This window comes from Protopterus annectens, chromosome 8.part1 (assembly GCF_019279795.1).
Source record: "Protopterus annectens isolate FY-2018-M chromosome 8.part1, PAN1.0, whole genome shotgun sequence".
NCBI lineage: Eukaryota > Metazoa > Chordata > Ceratodontiformes > Protopteridae > Protopterus > Protopterus annectens.
The window spans coordinates 323,215,644-323,236,969 of record NC_056742.1 but is presented as its reverse complement, the minus strand read 5'-3'; the positions used below and the strand labels follow the sequence as shown (position 1 = coordinate 323,236,969).

Below are 21,326 nucleotides of genomic sequence, written 5' to 3'. Positions count from 1 at the left end.
TTAAAAGGTCATTTGCATATATCCCATATTGCCTCTAATACAAGAGGTTTAAGGAATCACACAGTGGAAAGCCTACCCTTGCTAAATTTTTCTTTTGGTTTTCACAGTTGTGCATCAGGAAAAAGGGGAATAAAGCCAGGGATATTCATTACTCCCTTTGGAATTTTCTTTTTAGTTTTATTGATCAAAGCTTAGATTTCACACTCCACCCCCATTTAGTTTGTTATTAATAGAAAATTTATAACACTAGTTTGGTGGTAGTTTTCTTACCCTTCAAAGAATGTTTTGAGAATCCACGGGGTCAAGTACTTGCTTTAGGTTTTGCATTACTGTACTTCACACAAGTATATATTAAGCTGACAATAAAGCACAGACATCTGCGTTAAAAAAAAAATTAATTTGGGTGCAGGAAGTAGGATCACTGAGGTTGAAGTTCCTTGGTGTATGTCCCTGTTGTGGGAGGTAAAGAGAGTTAAAGTGTTTTAACTAATAGTTATTTTCTAGTTTGTTACAGAGAAGACTTTCAGATCATTTAGGTGGGATGATTTGGTGTTATCTCGGAGAGTAATATTGAACACAGAAATTGCAGGTGGAGGAATGCTGATATCTGTTGAGGTGGGTGTTTGTCTGATCTCTTAAAATCCCAGAGTTATTAGTTTCCCATCCCTTCCCTACAGCTTCTTTTGCTCTGGCTAGATTACTGTAAATGTTGAAAATTTTCGTAGTTGTGTAATGGGGCATTTGGGGGAGGGCTTCATTCCCATCACCAGGGCCTCTCCAGTGGTTGTCTGTTGTTTCTGTTACTTCTTGTCCTTATAAATTATTTGGGGACCACTGGCAACAATTTTCTTGATGGGTAATTAATCTGGTTTAATTTTTCATGTAAAATAGTCTTTCATACTGTAAAATAAGCGTAATGTAGCACATGGGATATCTATCTTTAAATGTGAAAACATTTTGATTCAGGAGAATGAATACCCAACAGCACACTTGTTTCTAGATAAAGTCAGATTAAAGACCTCATGGAAGCTGGTAGAAAAAAACAGTGTTTACTGAGTCTCCAGAAGAACATCCTGTCACAAATGAAGTTGCTCATTTGCTTTCAAAATGATGTATGTTTAGAAGTAGAATCTGCAGTTACAAATGCAGTCCAAATTCAGCCACCAAGACTTCAGTTGCAGCAAATCAGTTTAAAAAACAAAATGGAAACTTTTAGACCAGAAATTCTGTTTGCTTGTCAGGGTAGCAAAACTCCTGACAAGGTACAGAGTACTGCATTCCTGCTTGCCACTAGGGAAGAATCCATGAAGGTGTTTAAACTCCTATATATTTCAAGAGGATGAGAAAGAAAAGTTATATAAAAAACTTATAAAATTGTGATCTTCAAGAGACCCTGCTGCTTGTTCATAATTTGTTCAGTATAAAAGCACATGATCCTACACAGACTATACACGCTTACTCTTCTCAGTTAGAGTCAAGCTACCACACACTGCAATTCATTACTAAGTGGAAGAATATGCTGTCAGTTATTTTTATATAGTAGAGACACATTTTTGCATTTATGTCCATTCAATGCTTCTATTTGGTGACAGGCGAAAGTGTTTGTAAACCGACTTTGTACTTGCAGTTACACCCTCAGATAATAGAATGCCCTTTAATTTTATACTTTTTGGCTATGAGAGTGAATGTTTTAAAACTAACAGGAGCAGGATTAGAAGTCCATAAGAGGAATATCTTTTACCTAGAAGTATTTATAGGCTGGTTGAGCAGCTCAGATGGAACTGGCTGAACTTGTTTTCACTGTGTCATGTAAACAGCCAGAACATTTCTCAGGTACTCTGATCAACTAATTGAGTGTTGGTATCCATTAATTTTATTGTCATCATTTCTGATTGTTAGTTAATTTATGATGTCTGCCTCCTTTTTTAATTACAGTAGATGTCATAATTGGTTATTTTTTGATTTATCATATTGAATGCATAATCAGTTTTGCATGTAAGGCTAAGTGCTTGGTGTCAGTTGAGTACCTAATTATCATTTTAAAACTTTAGTGACATATATTCTTAATTCTGTGAAATTGTGGATTGTGAGACTATAGCCTTTATTTGTCACATATAAATTGGTGACAACTGGTGGTATTATATGCTTGCGTTATCACAGATATGACCAGAGACATTGTGTCACTATATTCCACTTATGTTTTTGGGGCTATGTTGCTTAAAACTGTATCTTTAGTCCACTGTTAAATAAATATGGATATGCTTAGAAAAATCGTCCCAATACACTTCAGTGGAGTGTGTCCTTTTGCCGTTTCAGGTCATACATCATGTCAAATAGCAGAAGCATGCCTAGGTTTTGGGAAGGTGAAGAGGTTCAGATGGGAGTAAATGCAATTACATTTGCAGTCCCTTTTCCAAAATCATTTTGTTATTCAGTCATCAGAGGACTTGTACTATAGCTGTCTGATCCAATGTTTTGTTTTAAATGTACGTTATTGTGCCCTGCTAATAAAGTGTAACACACTCCTAATCTAACAGTGTTGTGCAGTGTTAATGTCAGTTTCAAACATTAACGCCACTCCTAGCTGATAACCCTGCACACGGGTTGATTGATCCAGAGTTAAGAATTCTGCAGTGGAACCTGCCCAGATGTACTTATTGTTTCCTAACACTTAACTTTTATGTTGCAATGAGATTTTAAACAGGGAAGCCTAGATGTGAAGGTTTGTGTGTTTTGTCTTGCAAAAAGAATATCAAATTACATTCCATCTGCCGATTGAAGTTCCAGTGGTAGAGGGTTTGATTCCCTCAGAACTTGTTTGCCTGCTGTGTGACCATGAGCAAGTCACTTAAAAGACATTTTTCCAGGTATGTGTCTGAAAAAGGACTGTGTGACAGTGAGCATACCTGGTTAATAAATAAGTATTATTATGTAGAATATCTTGACTTGGCTAGTGAACTGATCCAGTCTGGACCCATTTTAGCGACAGCCTGAGAGTTAAAGCAGAAAATACGCAAATATTGTTTACATTGGTGTGATCACATGCTGCAGTGTAAAATAAATAAAAAAGTTAATGATTGTACTATACACAGCAAGATACAATAAAAGTGGAATGTACAAGGTACTTGTATGCATCGTGTATCTGCTGCAAGTCAAACATCCTTTATCATTCCTGTTAGAGAGTGGTAGTTGGAAGGGAAGAAGATTAAGGAGTGAAAGGGTAGTAGTATTTGGGATATAAAGGGAGTTGGAAATAAAGTGAAGGTAGGAAGTTAAGAGGAGATGGGGAAGAGGTGAGAAATGAGGTGCATTTGGCAAATGCTCAGTGTTAGGGTGAGCAAGCTCAGAGGAGGAGGACTTTTTGGAATGGGAGCTGGACTAGAGAAGATTAAGAAATGGGGATGCATGAACATGTGCACGTTGCCATCTGTTTTAAGGTCTTTTATCATCCAGTAACAGATATCCAGCTTTGGGTAATTTCTTGATATAAATTTTGAAATGGTATCCCTTCACTTCATCAGGATTTCCCATCTGAACTTTTGTCTACTACATTGGAGATAAAGTTAGAAGTATTGCAGAAGTATTTTAGAAGCTAAGACAGCACCACACACCTTGCAGGTGTTCCATAATATGTTACCTCCAGAAGTCCTTATATTTTGGCTTGACAACAGCACAGTGTTTCAGTTGTGGAGCTAACAAAAAAGAACATTTGAACTAATTACTGCTTTCACAGCAACATATAGGGGATTATGGGCGGGGTTGCCTATCATAACCGGCTTATTGTGTGTTTGAGACATGGATGCCAACAAATTCACTTCTGACATGAATCCTGCTTATTGTGTGTTTGAGACATGGATGCCAACAAATTCACTTCTGACATGAATCCTGGAATCCATGTCTAGAATACATAATAAATGGTTATGATCAGAGACCTGATCATAATTCTTTGTAGTGCTCGGAGATTTATCTGTTCCATGTACTACTATTTACATATAAAAAAGCACTAAGTGTTTTAATGGCTTTCAAAGCCATAAAGCACTTAGCAAGCAATGTCAGAAACACAGTGTAAGAGATTCTGTTATGTTAGAAAAAGTCAGGGACACATTTACTAGCACAGAGAACAGACAGAAATAAATCTGTTTTTTTATTCTGCTACTGTCATTTGCTGGCCAGTTGTGGCAGATTGTACTGCCAAGCGTGATACCTGATCTTAACAACTGAAGCAAGGGTGCTTAACAATTGTTAAGATTGGATCTCGTCCTATAGAAGAGCTTAACTGATTTGCCTTTTTCCAAATATTGTAGCATAATTACCTCACTCCATGCTCTACAGTATTAATAATAATAATACCTGTTTGTTAACCAGATAGGACGCCTGGACACACAGTCCTTTTTATGGGTGACCTGGTAGAATGTATCAAAGACAAAGAAACATCTTGAGCAAAATCCTTGTCATATAGGATAGCAGAATACTCATCTGTTTATATCTTAGGGGAGAAAATTGTGCTTTCTGGGTCTATGGCCTAGTATTTTCAACAGAGATTTTGTTCCCGGACAGGGCTACATTTTCTTCATCCTAGCACAGAAAGTACTTCTGAATGTGTTTGTGTCATTATAGTACTATAGACTTTTCTGTGAGCATGATGTTTACAGATCACCTGCGTGCAGATGTAGGGAAGTAAAGGATCTAGTCCTTCATATATTACATCACATTTAAGATAAGAACACCTGTCTTTCTACAGTTATGATAGACAACTCCTTTTAGCACTGTACCCATCTCAGCCTGTATGTGCTTCTAGAATTGTAGTGGTGTACTGCTTGTTACCTTGGAATAGGGAAGTGTCTTCAGGCTGGGAGTCAAGTGGCAAAGATTTTTTACCTGCCCGTACTGACTGGAGTGGACAGCTCCTGTGAAAATTGCTTCTCTCTACCCTAAAATGAGGAGGTCTCAACATGTGAGATTTTTGTGCCATCTGAATGAATCCCCCTGAAGCTGTGTAGTTATCTCCAACTAGTAGATTAAACTTGTGCTCATAGGAGCTTTTTCCACCTGAACCAGAGCAAGCTTGGGATTATCCATACTTTGTTACAGGATTTTTCTTTGGTTTTGGTTACCCAAACCTGAGTAGATGAGTACTTTATTCCTCACTGGGCTGCTGCTCCTCCGCCTGAGTTTTTGGAATTCATAGTCCTTGACAAGGTAATATCTGCAGAGGGATGGCCAGTCTGTTTCAGAACTGGGCAGAAGATGATTTACATAGATAGTAGGTTAGCCAACTAATTCAAATATGTCCTTTGGGACAGGAGTAGACTGTATATTTGTCTTCATTTACTGTCTACCTGGTTATTTCGGGTCCTTTTTACAAGAGTTCACTGATCCATCAATACACTTTCTAGTTATTCAAGATGACTTGCTGCAAGATATTTTAATGCAAGGTTTTGTAATGAATTAAATGGGCTAGCTGTGGAGTTCCTTCTGATTATCAAGGGAGTTTGGTTCTGTTCAGGAGTTTTTCTCTGCAGAGTCATTTTGGCTTGCCATTAATTTCAGTAAGCACAATTATTCATCATCATCTTTTGACTATTCCCAACAGGGGTCGCCACAGCAGATCATCTGTTTCCATTTCATCCTGTCCTCTGCATCTTGGTCTGTCACACCAACCACCTGCATGTCCTCTCTCACCACATCCATAAACCTTATCTTAGGCCTTCCTCTTTTCCTTTTATCTAGTAGCTTCATCCTTAGCATCTTTTTCCCAATATACTCAGCATCCCTCCTCAGCACATGTCCAAACCAACGTAATCTTGCCTCTCTGGCTTTGTCTCCAAACCTTCCAACCTGGGCTGACCCTCTAATATACTTATTCCTAATCCTGTCCACCCTCGTCACACCCAGTGCAAATCTTAACATCTTTAACTCTACCGCATCCAGCTCTAACTCCTGCCTTTTTGTCAGTGCCACTGTCTCCAACCCATATAACATAGCTGGTCTCACTGCCCTCTTGTAGACTTTCCCTTTCACTCTTACTGGTACTCGTCTGTCACAAATCACTCCTGACACTCTTCTCCACCCACTCCATCCTGCCTGTACTCTCTTCTCATTCTGAATCCTATTACTGAAAATGGCTTTCAGTAATAAACACATTTTTTTATGTGGGAGGATGAGACTACTGTGCATCACCTACATAGGGGTAGATCTTTACCCCCCTCAAAAAAAACAAACTTATATGTACTTACTTCATGGTCTTACAGCTGTGAGGAAAGGGCATCCTCAGTAATTGTTGAAAATGTATATTGTCTATATTCCTTTGCAGTAATGGCACATGACAAATAGCAGTTGTACTGTCAACTGGCTCCTTTCCTGTGTTACCCATGTTAGAGGGTGATCTCTGGACTGGGTAACAAGTACTGAAGGCAGAACAAATTTCTTCGTCTGACCACTTTCTGGACCATTTCCACTTTGGGCTGTCTCCAGTTAAGTTGGCGTTTATTGAGCTTTCTAAATTTGTGGAATTAAGAAACATCTTTAGCATTGCCTGAGTTTGCATAATGAACTTGCTCCTTCTGGACTGTAGTGCAGATGTTACTGCTGCATTGTTTTATTAATTAATCACGTTTGCATTTATTAGATTGTCATTGTTTGTGAATGTCATCTCCTTAATGTCTCTCACAAATCATGGTATGATTGTGATGTGCATAAATTGCATTGGGCCGAATGAGGGGTGGTGTGTGCATGGATTAAAGCAGGCCTTCTTAATGCTACACTTAGTTTGGGTGCCCTTTCTTCAGCTCACCATATAGAACTCATGCAAAAAGGCATTATTCTTGTCGAGTGAGATTTTTACTGCTGTCAGATGAGCCTTTGATCAGGTTGTTAGCAGTGTGTACAGTCCAGACTGCCCATAAAGCTTTTTCTTCGTGTCAGTGTGGGAGGAGATTTCACAGTCCTTTGCATGTAAGGATGCTACAGTGAGAGTGTCTTTTTCAGTGTATGTGCTGCAGATAAGGTTAAAAAAATGAGATAATCTCTTCCAGTGTTCACTTCCTCATAGTTTAGTGGTAAGGATGTCATTGAACTAACTTGTTGTTTTAGTTTTTGGGAACATCAACGGTGAGATCAGCTTAAGTGCGACATAGTTGACCAGCCATTTGCAGACTGAGCTTGAGCCCTACTTAAGCTTGTACAGCAAGCGTGGAGATCCTTGGTCCAATGTACAGCATGCGTGGAGATCCTTGGTCCAATGTACAGCATGCGTGGAGATCCTTGGTCCAATGTACAGCATGCGTGGAGGTCCTTGGTCCAATGTACAGCATGCGTGGAGGTCCTTGGTCCAATGTACAGCATGCGTGGAGATCCTTGGTCCAATGTACAGCATGCGTGGAGATCCGTGGTCCAATGTACAGCATGCGTGGAGATCCTTGGTCCAATGTACAGCATGCGTGGAGATCCTTGGTCCAATGTACAGCATGCGTGGAGATCCTTGGTCCAATGTACAGCATGCGTGGAGATCCTTGGTCCAATGTACAGCATGCGTGGAGATCCTTGATCCAATGTACAGCATGCGTGGAGATCCTTGGTCCAATGTACAGCATGCGTGGAGATCCTTGGTCCAATGTACAGCATGCGTGGAGATCCTTGGTCTAATGTACAGCATGCGTGGAGATCCTTGGTCCAATGTACAGCATGCGTGGAGATCCTTGGTCCAATGTACAGCATGCGTGGAGATCCTTGGTCCAATGTACAGCATGCGTGGAGATCCTTGGTCCAATGTACAGCATGCGTGGAGATCCTTGGTCCAATGTACAGCATGCGTGGAGATCCTTGGTCCAATGTACAGCATGCGTGGAGGTCCTTGGTCTAATGTACAGCATGCGTGGAGATCCTTGGTCCAATGTACAGCATGCGTGGAGATCCTTGGTCCAATGTACAACATGCGTGGAGATCCTTGGTCCAATGTACAGCATGCGTGGAGGTCCTTGGTCCAATGTACAGCATGCGTGGAGATCCTTGGTCCAATGTACAGCATGCGTGGAGATCCTTGGTCCAATGTACAGCATGCGTGGAGATCCTTGGTCCAATGTACAGCATGCGTGGAGATCCTTGGTCCAATGTACAGCATACGTGGAGATCCTTGGTCCAATGTACAGCATGCGTGGAGATCCTTGGTCCAATGTACAGCATGCGTGGAGATCCTTGGTCCAATGTACAGCATGCGTGGAGATCCTTGGTCCAATGTACAGCATGCGTGGAGATCCTTGGTCCAATGTACAGCATGCGTGGAGATCCTTGGTCCAATGTACAGCATGCGTGGAGATCCTTGGTCCAATGTGTGCTTGTCTCTTTGTGAAAGGAGATGTTTGCAACTTCATGGAAAAGAAGCTTTGTCGGTCCTTTTCCAGGCTAACTAAGACTGGAATATTACTGCTCTTTCTCTAATCCTGTACGTGTAATTAGAAACTAGTGATGTGAACATCCTCCAAGAGGGTCTTACCCAAACAAATGACTGGTGGCAAGAGCATGGTCACAAACTGATTACCAAGAAATTCATCATTATCCCCTTTGGAGAAAAGTCCCCACTAATTATCACATTAATAACAATGTACTAAGCATGCAATCATTCGTGAGGGACTTGGGCAGCCAGGTTGTCCCTGGTCAGCCTGAGTAAGAAGCTGAGATTCCTCATAAAATCCTCCAAAGCTAGTTACGAAAACAAAATCACCACTGTTTCTAAAGACAACCACAAAGCATTCTATAGCTATGTCAAGAATCTCAATGGCACTAAATATGCAGAACCAACTGATATTGCCAATATCCTCGCAGATGGGTTCAGTGCTAACTTTACCCCCCTCTCACCCCCCCCTAAAGGGCCCATCTCTATACCGGAAGAATGCAAAGTTCCTGTAATCATGGCTGCACAGGTAAAAAACACACTCTCCAAAGCCAAGAACACAGCATCCATGGGACCTGATAACATCCTAGGCTGCGTTCTACACGAACTACAGAACAAACTGTCACCCTACCTAAGTACCATGTCCAATCATAGCCTCACCTCAGGCTTTGTGCCCACTGAATGGCGCACAGCGATGGTTATCCCACTCCACAAAGGGGGATCCACCACGGACCCCGGGAACTACTGCCCCATTAACCTGATGAGCCTGGTCTGCCTGGCCATGGAACGTATCATCATGAAACTTATAAAAAAAGACATTGGTAATTTCCAAACTCTGGATCCCACCCAGTTCAGGTTTGTAAAAGGCAGATCATGTCTCCTAAACCTGATAGGGTTCTTTGAAGCAGTCACCAAAGCCGTAGATGAGGGTAAGGTGGTTCACACAGCCTATCTAGATCTCGCCAATGCTTTCAACACCATCCCCCACTCTGGAATTATAGATAAACTCACTAAACTAGGTATAAATCCATAGGTCACAATATGGGTTGCCAACTGGCTCACTGACAGAACCCACACTGTGAAAGTAGCAGACTCCAAATCCAACTTCAGTCCAGTGACAAGTGGAGTACCACAGGGTTCAGTCTTGGGACCTCCCCTGTTTGATATCTACTTCTCTGAAGTACAGGCTAACAAAGAAGGTCTTTGGCTAACGAAGTTCGCAGATGACTGTAAACTAGGAGCCATAATCGAAACTCCTAACAATGTGGACATCCTACAAAAGGGCCTCACTGAGATAGATTCCTGGTGTCAAAGCCATGGCCTCAAGCTCAATGCCAAAAAGTGCATTGTCATCCCTTTTAGTAAAAACGCTGTACCCATGAACTACCACATAGGCGATAGTCTACTTGACACCGAAAGTGTGATAGGAGACCTTGGGACACAGATGGACAGTAGTCTCTCCTTTGATAATCACATTGCCACAGTAGTCGGCAAATCCTTCTACGTGGCACACCTCATCACAAAAGGTTTCTAATCCAGGAAAAAAAGAGGTCATTATTCCCCCTCTACTCATCACTCATTAGACCCATTATAGAGTACAACGCCCCTTTTGGTATGTACCTCACAAGACATCTACAACAACTGGAAAGGCCACAGAAATACCTCACAAAGAGGATTACCAGCCTCAAACAGATGTCCTACGCAGACCGTCTCAAAAAACTCCAGCTTTACTTCATCGCATATCGCCTACTGAGAGGCGATCTCTGCCTAACATACAAAGCTATGTCAAACCCAGAGCTGTTGGACATGCTCCACTTAAAGAAATCCCAATCCCTCCGAGCTACACCCTCTAGGGACCTAAACCTTGTCACCATAATAAACAGAACATGCCGGAGGGATGGATTCCTGTCCTAGAGACTTCCCATACTCTGGAACAAACTACCTGTCTATATCAAATAAAGCTCCTCATTAGCACTCTTCAAGAAAAATCTTGATGATTGGATGGGAAATAGGAAATTCACCTCAGGGATCACTTCTGTGGCTCTTCTCGACAGGGGCACAGGTAAATAATTTTCTTGGGTGTCGAAAGCCAGGGTACCTTTTTGGCTAGGCTTATACAGGCCCTAGGGCTACTAGCCTAGTACCTACCTATGAATCTATAATAGCAACCTGACTTTTGACCACCATGTTGCCTCTGTTGTACGGAATGCTTTCTACATGACCCACCTCATAAGTAAGGATATTTCATCCATGAACAAGGAGGTCATAACATCCCTGTATCTCTCCCTTATTAGGCCCATAATTGTGTACAGTGCCCCCTTTAGCATGTACCTTGCCAAGCACATGCAGCAGCTAGAGAGGCCACAGAGGTTCCTGCCCAGGAAATTCCAAGGTTTCAAACACCTGTTCTATACTGATAGGCTAAAAGCTCTGTCCCTCTTCTCAGTCTCGTACAGACTGCTCACAGGTGACCTGTGTCTGGCATACAAGGCTATCTCAGACCCAGCCTTGATGGAGTCGCTGCATATCTGTAAGTCAAACTCCACTCGCACAACCCACACAAAAGGCCTAACCTGGTCTGTGACATTAATAGAACTTGTCAGTGGGATAGATTTCTGTCCCAAAGACTCCCCCATCTATGGAATAGACTCCCTCTCCATGTGAAGCATAGCACCTCTCTAGCCCTCTTTAAGAGGAACCTGGACGACTGGATGGAAAACAGAAACTGAATTCCTGGCATCCCACCTGTGTCCCTGCTGCACAGGGAGAACAGGTGCTGACTTTGTGAGAACATGGGCAAAATTGTTGGCTGGGCTTATAAGGGCCTCCGGGCCAATGGCCTAATGTCATCCTATGAGCCTATGAAAGAGATTTACAAAAAGCTGCATTCTTATTTAAGATGTCATCGTCTTCTTGATCCATATCAGTCCAACCTTCAGTCTAGGCAAAATACCGAAACAGTCCTTTGAAGGGTGTATGATTCATTAGTTCTGTCCTAGCTTCATCCTCTAAGGTCAGCGTTATAAACCATGGGATCCTCCTCATTTATAAAGTCTGGTTTGCCTCTTAACTAGAGGGCAATCTCAGCGAATGGCTTCAGAAATAATTTTTAACCTTGAGTCATCCGCTGACTTGTGAGGTTCTGCAGTGTTTGATCTTACTCTATTATTGTCCACAGTGTACATGTTTCTACTTAGAAAAGTCTCATTAAGGAACAGAGACATAGCTAGCAATTCCAGTGCCCTATGCCATTCCCCTATCTAGCACCACTCAATTTAAAAAAAAGAAGAAAGTCTTCAAACTTGTATTTGAGGAAAAAAACATTAAAACTGTTCTTAACTTTTTTAAATTTTAGCAAAATAAAGTGCTTCAGTCCTGACCACAAGTGAAATAAAGGCCTTCAATTCTAAATGCTAGTAATGCACTTATGTGCCTGGGGCTACTGCCCCCTTCACCCCACCTTAGCTGCACCTTCATTAAGGAAATATATGCAGTGTCTTTGACATGCAGCTGACATCCAGCTCTGCTTTTCTTTTCTTTTTTTCAGGATTTTGTATTTGACTTTTGCCTGGATTCTGTAATTAAGTGGCTGAATCAAAGTCATTTGATGCTAAATCCAGAAAAGACCAAGACCATGCTGGAGCTTGCTTCTTTCTGACCATCCTGTATTCCCTGTGTGTCCTGTTTAATTGTCACGGAGTAATAAAATGCATTTTGCTTCTTGGATGATCGGCCATGGGTGCTCCTGGTTAACATGCTGACATTGAATGACCTGGTGTCAACTGTTATAAAACTTTCATGTGGACATCTCAGGAATGTCTCCAGAATTAATTAACCATCTGGTACTGCACTCTGACATTTGAACAGTAAGCTGTGCATTGGCTTCTTTTTAACTTAACTGGTGCAGTGGTGTCTACACTGGACTTGGATCTCTCACCCTGATGTATGACCTTGCTTGCCCACAGTGGGTGCAGAATTCTGCAACCAACCTCAGCATCCTGATACAATCATATCAGCTTCTGCTGTGGGATTTGTGCTGGTTTCTGGTACATGGCTCTTTTGGTTTTTTAGATCTTGACTCATCACTTATTGAGTGCTATGCAACTATGGTCTTCTTCAGTAAATTCACCTTGAAATATTTGGCCATTGATAATTTGCTTGCTTACAAATGGCTGTATGGAATTTGCAACCTTTTAGCTTTGTGTATGTGAAAAAAGGGTTCCCTTTTAGGAGGTTCTTAAAATAGTTGCTGGTCATGGAGTGCACTTTAATTCTGGATGAGACTGTTGGTATTGATTTTTTTTTTTTTTTTTTTTTTTTTTACTTGCTGTTTGATATTTAGGAGTAATTTTATCTTTTGGTACGGTGTAAAGGCTTGAGCACCTAATTATGGCTCAGGTTTTCTACCACCTTCAGGTTTGATTTCTGAAGGCAAGCATAATTTATCACCTAACTTGAGAAAATCTGAAAGAACAACTTGCAGTAAGAAGTGAAATCATGTTGCTGTACGATAACCACATCTCCTTAAAACAGTATAAGCACCTTACTTTAGTGATCAGTTCTACAGCGGAGTGCCTCATTGCTTAATGTGTCTCTCAAGAACTGTGACATCCTTTGTGACGTCTTATGACCACAGTCCCACAAGGTACTTTCCTCCATGCCATTCCTTTTATTTACTGTTATTCTTTAATAAAAAGCTTCTTAAATGTTTTATGAATTGAATTATGAACTGTGAAGGCATAACAGTTAGGTAAGGATTGTGATTGGTTTCAAATCATAACCAGCTTATTTTGTGTTGGAGATATGGGTGTCCAAAAACTTACCTCAAAAGTAGAGTGAATCTTGACATCTGTGTCAGGAACACATAACAAGTAGTCATGATCAGAGAAACCTGTACTTCATGGAGCTTCAGATGCTTTGATGTACAACTGGTTACAAATTAAAAGTTGTAGGAGCATGCAGTGTTTTACAGCTTTGGCAACCATAAAACAGTGCTGCCACATGGCCAGAGGCCAGAAGGTAAGTGGATCTGTGATGGATTAACAGCATTAAACATGCTTCAGTTTGACATTTGTGTGTGCTCGCGTGTGTGCGCGCGTGTGTGTGTCTGTGTGTGTGTGTGTGTGTGTGTGTGTGTGTGTGTGTGTGTGTGTGTGTGTGTGTGTGTGTGTGTGTGTGTGTGTTTATGTGGCAGCATGACACTTTTAAAGCTGTTAGCATATCCTGGCACTTTTCTGTGGTGGATGCTGTCTGTACTCTAGTGCAAGATAAGAACATAGCAGCTTTGAAATGTCTGAGAGGTAAATAACAAGGATGTCTTATCCCAAATTTCAGAGCGTAATCAGCACACATCATGCACTGCTTACATTGTGTTATGTATCATATTACAACAAATGCCAACCAACATTGGTATAAAGCTTTTTGGAGAACTGTCAGAAACATATTTTAGACAAAGTTCTTTCTACAGTGGGGTAGCTAATCTTGCCTGCTCTAAGAGATTCTTTTGTAACTGTTTTGTTGTGGCAAGTGTTAATTTTGCTACTATGATGTGCTTGTAGTGACTCAAACCTTAAATGAAATGTTTCTGTGTACATTTCTGTCTTCTACAAATCTAGAAGGCATATGGTTGTATATGTAAAAGAACATTTTCAGCAGATACCATTTGAGCAGTAAAGAGCAGCAGTGTTACCTAAAGCCGACTTGTTAACATGACTGCAAAGCCGTACCACACTTCCAGCCATGGATGATGCTGTTATGTATTTCACAGAACAGTGTCATACATCCAAATGATAGCCATGTGGAAAATTCTAGAACTGAAGGAGTCACTCTTCTGTTGACTTAATCTATTTGCCACATTGCTAGCTTTTAGTTAAGAGACGGTGTACTAATTGCATGGCTGTAAACATCAGTAGAGCTGATGATGAAGTGAAAAATATGAGGCTGAAGAGCAATGAGTCAGTTAGCACATTATAAGTGATTTATTTACAACTGTCATGCAGAGCAATTAGATTGTAAGAAAGGGAACAGTATTAATACACAGGTTGCCGTTTTGTTTTGTAAACAGTTTGAATGCACACACACACACACACACACACATATATATATATATATATATATATATATATATATATGTATATATATATATATATATATATATGTGTGTGTGTGTGTATAAAACTACTGTTAGGTCGCTTTCAAATGGTAATTTTCATTACCCTGGCTAGTGTTGCCAGTCGTGCTGGCCTGTATTATTATTTGTGTTTATTTTATCAGAAAATAAAGAATTACAATAAATATGAATAAAGAATATAGATAAACTGTAAGATCCATGGTAGTCTTCTAAAGGACTGGAAGTTGTCTTGTTCTATTCTGCCTCTGTTTTGGGGCATACTTCTCAACCTCTTAGCAGAAGAAATCTTGACAAAGCAAAAAATAACAGGGGTGGGACAAACACCCAAAAATAGGAATAATTTTTAAATATTGTCCTTATAAACTCAGAAAGTTACTAGAATAAAAGATTTTGTGTTACCATGCATTTTCTGAAGAATACAAAGCCCAAAATTAAAATGTTTGTCATTATTTAGTGAATTCAATCCTCACTGATTTGCCAGAAAAAACAATTTTGTGAGGAACAGATCAAAAATATGAGGCAAAGATTTGGACAGTCTGTGAAACTCTGGACAGTTCAGAGGTATGTTTTTAGATTGTTTCTTTAAAGTATAAACAGCAAGAGACAGTGCCACCGTTCACCTTCAAGCTACATCTCAGAAGTTCAGCATTAATATTTTCTGTGTATGTTTTGTCTTTTTTTTTTCTATTTACTTCAATGTGTCAAGTCTTGCCAAATGTTATGCTGGAAATAGCTGTGAAATGTCTTTGTAGGCCCACTTATTTAGTTGTCTCAAGACAGCAACAGTTTTATGTATATTTGAGGGAAAAGCTAAGAGATATGGTTTTGGTTGAATGAGTTTGGATGCATAGTTGATGGTTATCCAAAAAGTGTTTGGTGGGACAGCTGAGAGATGTATTTCAATGTAGTTAGGAAACCTAATGATTGCTGGCACTGCACTGCTGCATAAGGGGATGCTGCACTCCTGAGTGTGTCATCCTTTGGATGAGAAGTTAAACTGAGTTAGTGGTAGCCCAGGTAGATATAAAAGATCCCATGGCACCTATCAAAAAGATTAGGGGAAGTTTCCTGATTCCCTAGCCAAATTTCCTGTAGTAGTAGTAGTGCAAGTACCACCTTGGTGTCCCCTAAAAAGAAGTTACTTGCGTGGTGGAACTTACCCATTCAACAAAGGATAAATAAATAAAAAATAACAGAATGTTCTTGATCAACAGATAATAGATGCCTTTCAGGATAACAGCTAACAATTATTTGGGGAAAAAATGGTGTAGGTGTCAGCTGAGAAGGAAGTTGGGTCTGACTGGAAAACAGGGAAAAGCAGCATGCCACAACTTATTAATGTTTGACGTAACATGCAGCAACTCACTGATATTTATGTGTGTGTGTATATGTATAACTATATATATATATATCTATATATATATATATATATATATATATATATATATATATATATTTGCACGAAGTTCCTTAACCCACTGTTCAATGATCTTGCACATAAATGCACACACAGAACAGCTGCAAAGTGTTGAATTGGAACAGCCAAAGATTTTTCCTTTCGACAAATGCACTGTACAACCAACTCTTTTTAAACCATGTACTTGTGAGTGTATGTGTATGTGCATACAGATAGTTAGATATTCACATCAGTCCTCAACAATTCATGCAATACCACTGAGTAAACCTATTTCCTCTGAACTTGCTTATTTAACTGTCCTGATGTACACGTTCGTTGTCTTGTTCGTTTAGAACTAGCACTTAGTTTTGCATAAGTTGGATGATATGCTGGACACAATTCCAGGTTTACCATCCAGTCTTCATTAATAAAGAGATCCAGCTTAAGAAAAGTCTTTAGGGACTGTGCATGCAATTAACATTTTTCTCAGGACTAATGGTGATGTTTTGTATGGAAAATTGTAAAAATTAAAAAAAAAATGTTGTCAAGTGCAATCTTTAGTTTATCAAGAATGGTTTGCCTTTGCCTTTTTCTCTTTTTCCCATTTCAGGGCCTTTAGTGTATTTTTGTTATAGAAGTATTTTCTGTTGTAAATGCTGAGTGATTACCTTGTCTTTCCGTAGCACTTGCAACAACATGAGAGCACAGTGGAGGGGGAAAGCTGCTATTACCACTGCAGCCTTTGTAGCTATTCCACCAAGGCCAAGCTGAACCTCATCCAACACGTCCGCTCGATGAAACACCAGCGCAGTGAGAGTTTACGCAAGTTGCAGAGGTTACAGAAGGGTTTGCCAGAAGAGGAGGAGGACCTGAGCCAGATATTCACCATACGTAAATGTCCCACTGTTGATACAGGTGAGTGACCTGCTGCTGTTACATTTTGCTGTTGTTTGCGCATGTTACTTCCAAGAGCTTCATGTCATCATTGCTAGTCTGAAACAAAAAAATAAATAAATAAAGCAGGCTGACTACATAAAAAAGCACATATGTTTATTCACTTGTTTGAGATAGATGATAGCTGAAAATGCTCATCTGTATGCCAGCACATTTCTAGTTTACCTCTGCCGTTGCCAAGAAATGGATTATAACATGAACGTTTTCTCTTTCAGTCCATACATTGTTCACCGTTTGTGAAAATCTGGGGTAACGTTACACTGAATGGTGGTTTTGAGAAGTGGGACTGCTTGTTGTGTGCATTTGTTTTGCTGTTTTAAGTTTAAGGAATGGTGTAATGCGTGATAAGTGGTGTCACCTACTATCACACTGCATAGCAGGTATTTGATGTCAGGTTGTGTACAGTGATGCAACTTGCCAGTTCTGGAAGAAGTGTTTAGCTGTGCAGCAGGTTGTATGATACTGGACATTTGTAAAAGTTGGCAGTGTAGTGTGTGTGTGATGGATTTTTTTATGTCAGAGTGGTTTACACAGTATGAGTCACACCGATATGGGACTGTATAGTGTTGCATACCTATATTAGTATGTAGTGCTGCTATTTGTCATTCTGAGTTAGTTGGTATAATCAGATGTTCAGTTTTGTAATGCAGCAGACTTTAACAAGTTATACAGGCAAGATCATTATAATTCAGTACTGTAGAGTACTTTACCTAACGTAGCAAGTCACGTGCTATGTAGAGGAAAAGTTATGTAGAGCACTGTAAGGTGTGTGTGCGCATGTGTGTGTGTTAAGTTCTTACATGCTTATATTGAATTATATTTGCTTACTGTTTAAATTCAATGTCTTGTATCTTGATGCTCAGCATTACACAAAGTAGCAGCTTTGTGAAACTCAGTTGTCCGGTGTTCATTTACATGTTGTTGTTTGATTTGTAACTCATTGACAACACGAATGTGCATTTTAAAATGTTCTTACATTAGACAGCATGTACCCATACTAAAGTACACAGATTGTGGTGCTGGTACAGAGATTCTACGTCATAGTTACAAAAGTCGTCATTCAATGCACTGCACCATTAAATCTTTAGTAGTTTCAGGTGATTGTGAGAGGACCTAGCTAAAGACACGCATTTAGCCTGTATTGTGAACTGCTTTGCTGAGACAGACAGCTTCATTTGTGTTAATTGGTATTGTAATGATCTGCAGAGGTCAGTTTAGATTATCTGTTCATTTACATTTGAAATTGTGATGACTTTTGACTCCCCTTGGCTTCCAGACCATGGACAGAGAGAAGCATTGTTTCTTCACTTTTGCTAATGATCTGACTCTCACAAAACGTTTTTGTCTTTTATGGAAGAGAGTATCTAAAGATCCATTGTGTTACAGCAAGAGGGATAATGAAGCCAGCAGCGGGGAAATTACGCAGGAACCAGGGAAAGATCTAAGGCAAATTATCAGGGAGCATAGTTAGCTATGCAATTAAGAACAATTAAGCTTTCTGCTTGCTGCGTGCAAAATATGTTAATGACTGTGCAGTGGACAGGCAGGCGGACTCAGGCAAAATGCGGTCAATCTGTGTTTATGAGAAAACTTATTAGGAATATTACTTACCGGGAATTTAGTTCTGATGTTAATGAAAATATTTATCATAAAGTGTCTTTCTTTAAACTATTAGCTGGGTGGATATTTGCAATCCAGCCTGATGTTGATTCAGCCATATTAGTGAGTAGTGTATAAATGGCTTTAAGAAAACAGACCTTGTGGTAATTGATTTGAAAGGTAGGAGCAGGGGTTGTTTTTGTTTTTTGAAAAAACATTCTGTTTTTTTTTTTTTTTCTGGATTCTCTTTCAGTTTTTTTAGCTGTCCAAGGCTTGATGCATTTTCCTTGCATTTCAAGCAGTGTGTAAATATTAGACATTGGCTTTTAAAATAAGTACAGTGACATGTGGTTCTGGTATTTCTTCTTGCTTTATTTTTGCTCTGTAGCCTTAGGAAGCAACTCTGGAAGGTAATGAAATGCCTGTACTCACAGAAGTATTTTTAGGACTGGAAAAGAACGTGGGCCACATTTTGTAGTAGTAACTGTTTAATTTACGTCTTGCGCGTGAAGTCTTATAGTTCCTAAAACATGTCCTCCACTTCTAAGAAGAACAGTTAGTGATGCTGGCATAACTAGAACTGGTCCTTTGTGCATCCACCATATGATGACGTTACTGTACGATGCTGCCTTGAGGTGCAGCAACGTTAATGTTACATATTTTGACCTCTTCCGGCAGTAGCATCATGCATTCTACAAAGTTAATAAGCACTGAGATTGAGACTAAAGATTCACAGGAGCTGGTCAGATGTTGTTTATCTTAAGATGAGAATGTTTTTGTGAAGATCCATTCATATTAGGTTTTATGTTGAGTAGTGGACTGTCCAAGGTGTAATGTGGGCTACAAGTTTGGTAGCAAAAATTTCCTGCTAGCTACAGGATGGTTTCAGTTAGAAACCACAGAGTCCTGTGTGGTAAGACAATACAGAACAGGTCATAGTGTGTTGAGAGGGTCTCTGCAGGTTCCTAACATGGTTATAAGATAAAGGAGTGTTGCATTCTGTTTTTTTAAAAAGAAAGTGTGTGTGAGAGATGTGTCTTTGGCTTAACATGACAGCTTTATGAATGGGATCTCCAAGTACTTCTTCAGTGTTTTTATTTAATGGTGAGTATTATGGTGTTGAGTATACTTTGCCAGTAAGAGAAACACTGTGCAGTCTCCTGGAATATGATAAATGTTATTCATGTTTCAGTGAGCGTAGTATTAACTTTTTCCAACTTTGCACCACAGAAGGTTCCCCTCTTAATGCTATCCCATACAGTCATAGAAATTCTGGGCTGTTGAAGCAGTACTAGTGAAGAGGGGATTTTTTTTTTAATTAATTAATGACCATCCCAAACTTCCTCATCCTTTCCTGGCTAAAACTTTATGTGCACTAGACTTTATGAGAGATTCTTTTTATCTGTCTGATCTGCCTTCTGTCACTTCCCTTTGTTCTGCTCTGTTCTTTGGCTTATTCCTTGCAATGAACATGGCATCACCTTCTGGGAATTTCTCTTTCACCATGCTGTGATAGCCTGAAATGGACACACAGATCTGGAGGAGTCCTGGAAGAGTACCATGATGAAAGTCAGTGTGTGGCCAGAGGTCAGCAGATATCGCACAGTTGCAGTGTATGCTCACTTTGTTGTTTCTCCCTGCCTTTTTACTAGGGTACTTTGTGTAGTATGAAGCCAAAGGGCTAAAATCAAATACTGACATGTATGATGTGCACATATGTTTGTGTGTAAGTATCTGTGTGCATACACATACAAATGATTACTTTTCTAATATAGGTACAAGTCCACATGGCTAGTTAGTCATGAGTATGCACTAACCATTGCAAATGCAGTGATGCATAAAATACAGCCTAGCCTGGGATTCTGTAAGTGTGCAATCTTCGATTCAGAGACATGATAATGAGCTGCTGTTCCATTGTGCTTTATCTTAACTCCGAATTGCATTGTACCACCATAGTGCCAGTAGGCACTGCAAAAATACCCACATTACACTGACAGCAATATCCTTTCTGAATCCCAGCCATAATTTTACCAGGAAGGTTAGAATAACTCATGTTTCCTATTTACCATCGTAAACATGAGTGGTGGTATAACTGGTGAGACATAAAACCAGCTCTTGGCACTGTTATAATGTATAAACTTTATTTAATGGCAGGGAAGAATGTCAGTCTTGTCTTACCTGTCTTGTTGTATCAACTTGCTGTAGCCAAAAATTATTCATTTCACCAGAGGCTATGCATGCACTGCATAAGAGCAGTGATCCATTTTAGTGGCATAGCTAAACAGAGGTTTCAATTCTTGAATTCCTATACTTGAAGTAATTCCGTTAGACTGAAATCCATATTGAGTGTAAAACATTTGTAACTACCACAGCATTTATGTTCACACTCCTTCACCAGAACATCATGAAGTTTATGTACAGTATCAAAAGGATAGAACTGTTTGTGTTTAGAACTTCACTGTAGTTTTTGCCGATAAAGGGATGCAGCTAGGAAATTTACAAATGCACACTTACACAAAGGCTTACATTTGGAATTTGGTTTTTGGGTAGTTGTATTATGGCACATTTTTTTTTTAAAAAATCAGGTTTACTTATTCAAAAATACAAAATATGTACTTGATGTGCATATGCATTTTTTAAATTAGTAATGTACATCATTGTATGCATTTGTGTCATACTAGGTATCCAGATACAAAAAGATGACTAACACAGATCTACCTCAGCCTGTGAATATTACCTAATAGGTAAATAATTTGGGGATGCATTAAGACATAGGTGAAATGTGTAGTATAAGTGAGAGAGCACTGGTGTGCAGTCTGTATAGTAGTGGTGTGTAGTATAAGTGAGAGAGCACTGGT

At 39.8% G+C, this 21,326-nt stretch overlaps 1 protein-coding gene across 2 annotated transcripts in view; it reads left to right on the top strand.

Annotated features, from left to right (window-relative positions):
• ZFHX3 (zinc finger homeobox 3) overlaps positions 1 to 21,326 on the top strand; it is a 928,642-nt gene that overhangs the window by 580,419 nt on the left and 326,897 nt on the right. For both annotated transcript variants that reach the window (XM_044081906.1, XM_044081905.1), the window contains exon 5: positions 16,599 to 16,830. In XM_044081906.1, coding sequence (XP_043937841.1) covers positions 16,599 to 16,830 — 232 coding nt within the window. The remainder of the gene's footprint in view (positions 1 to 16,598; positions 16,831 to 21,326) is intronic.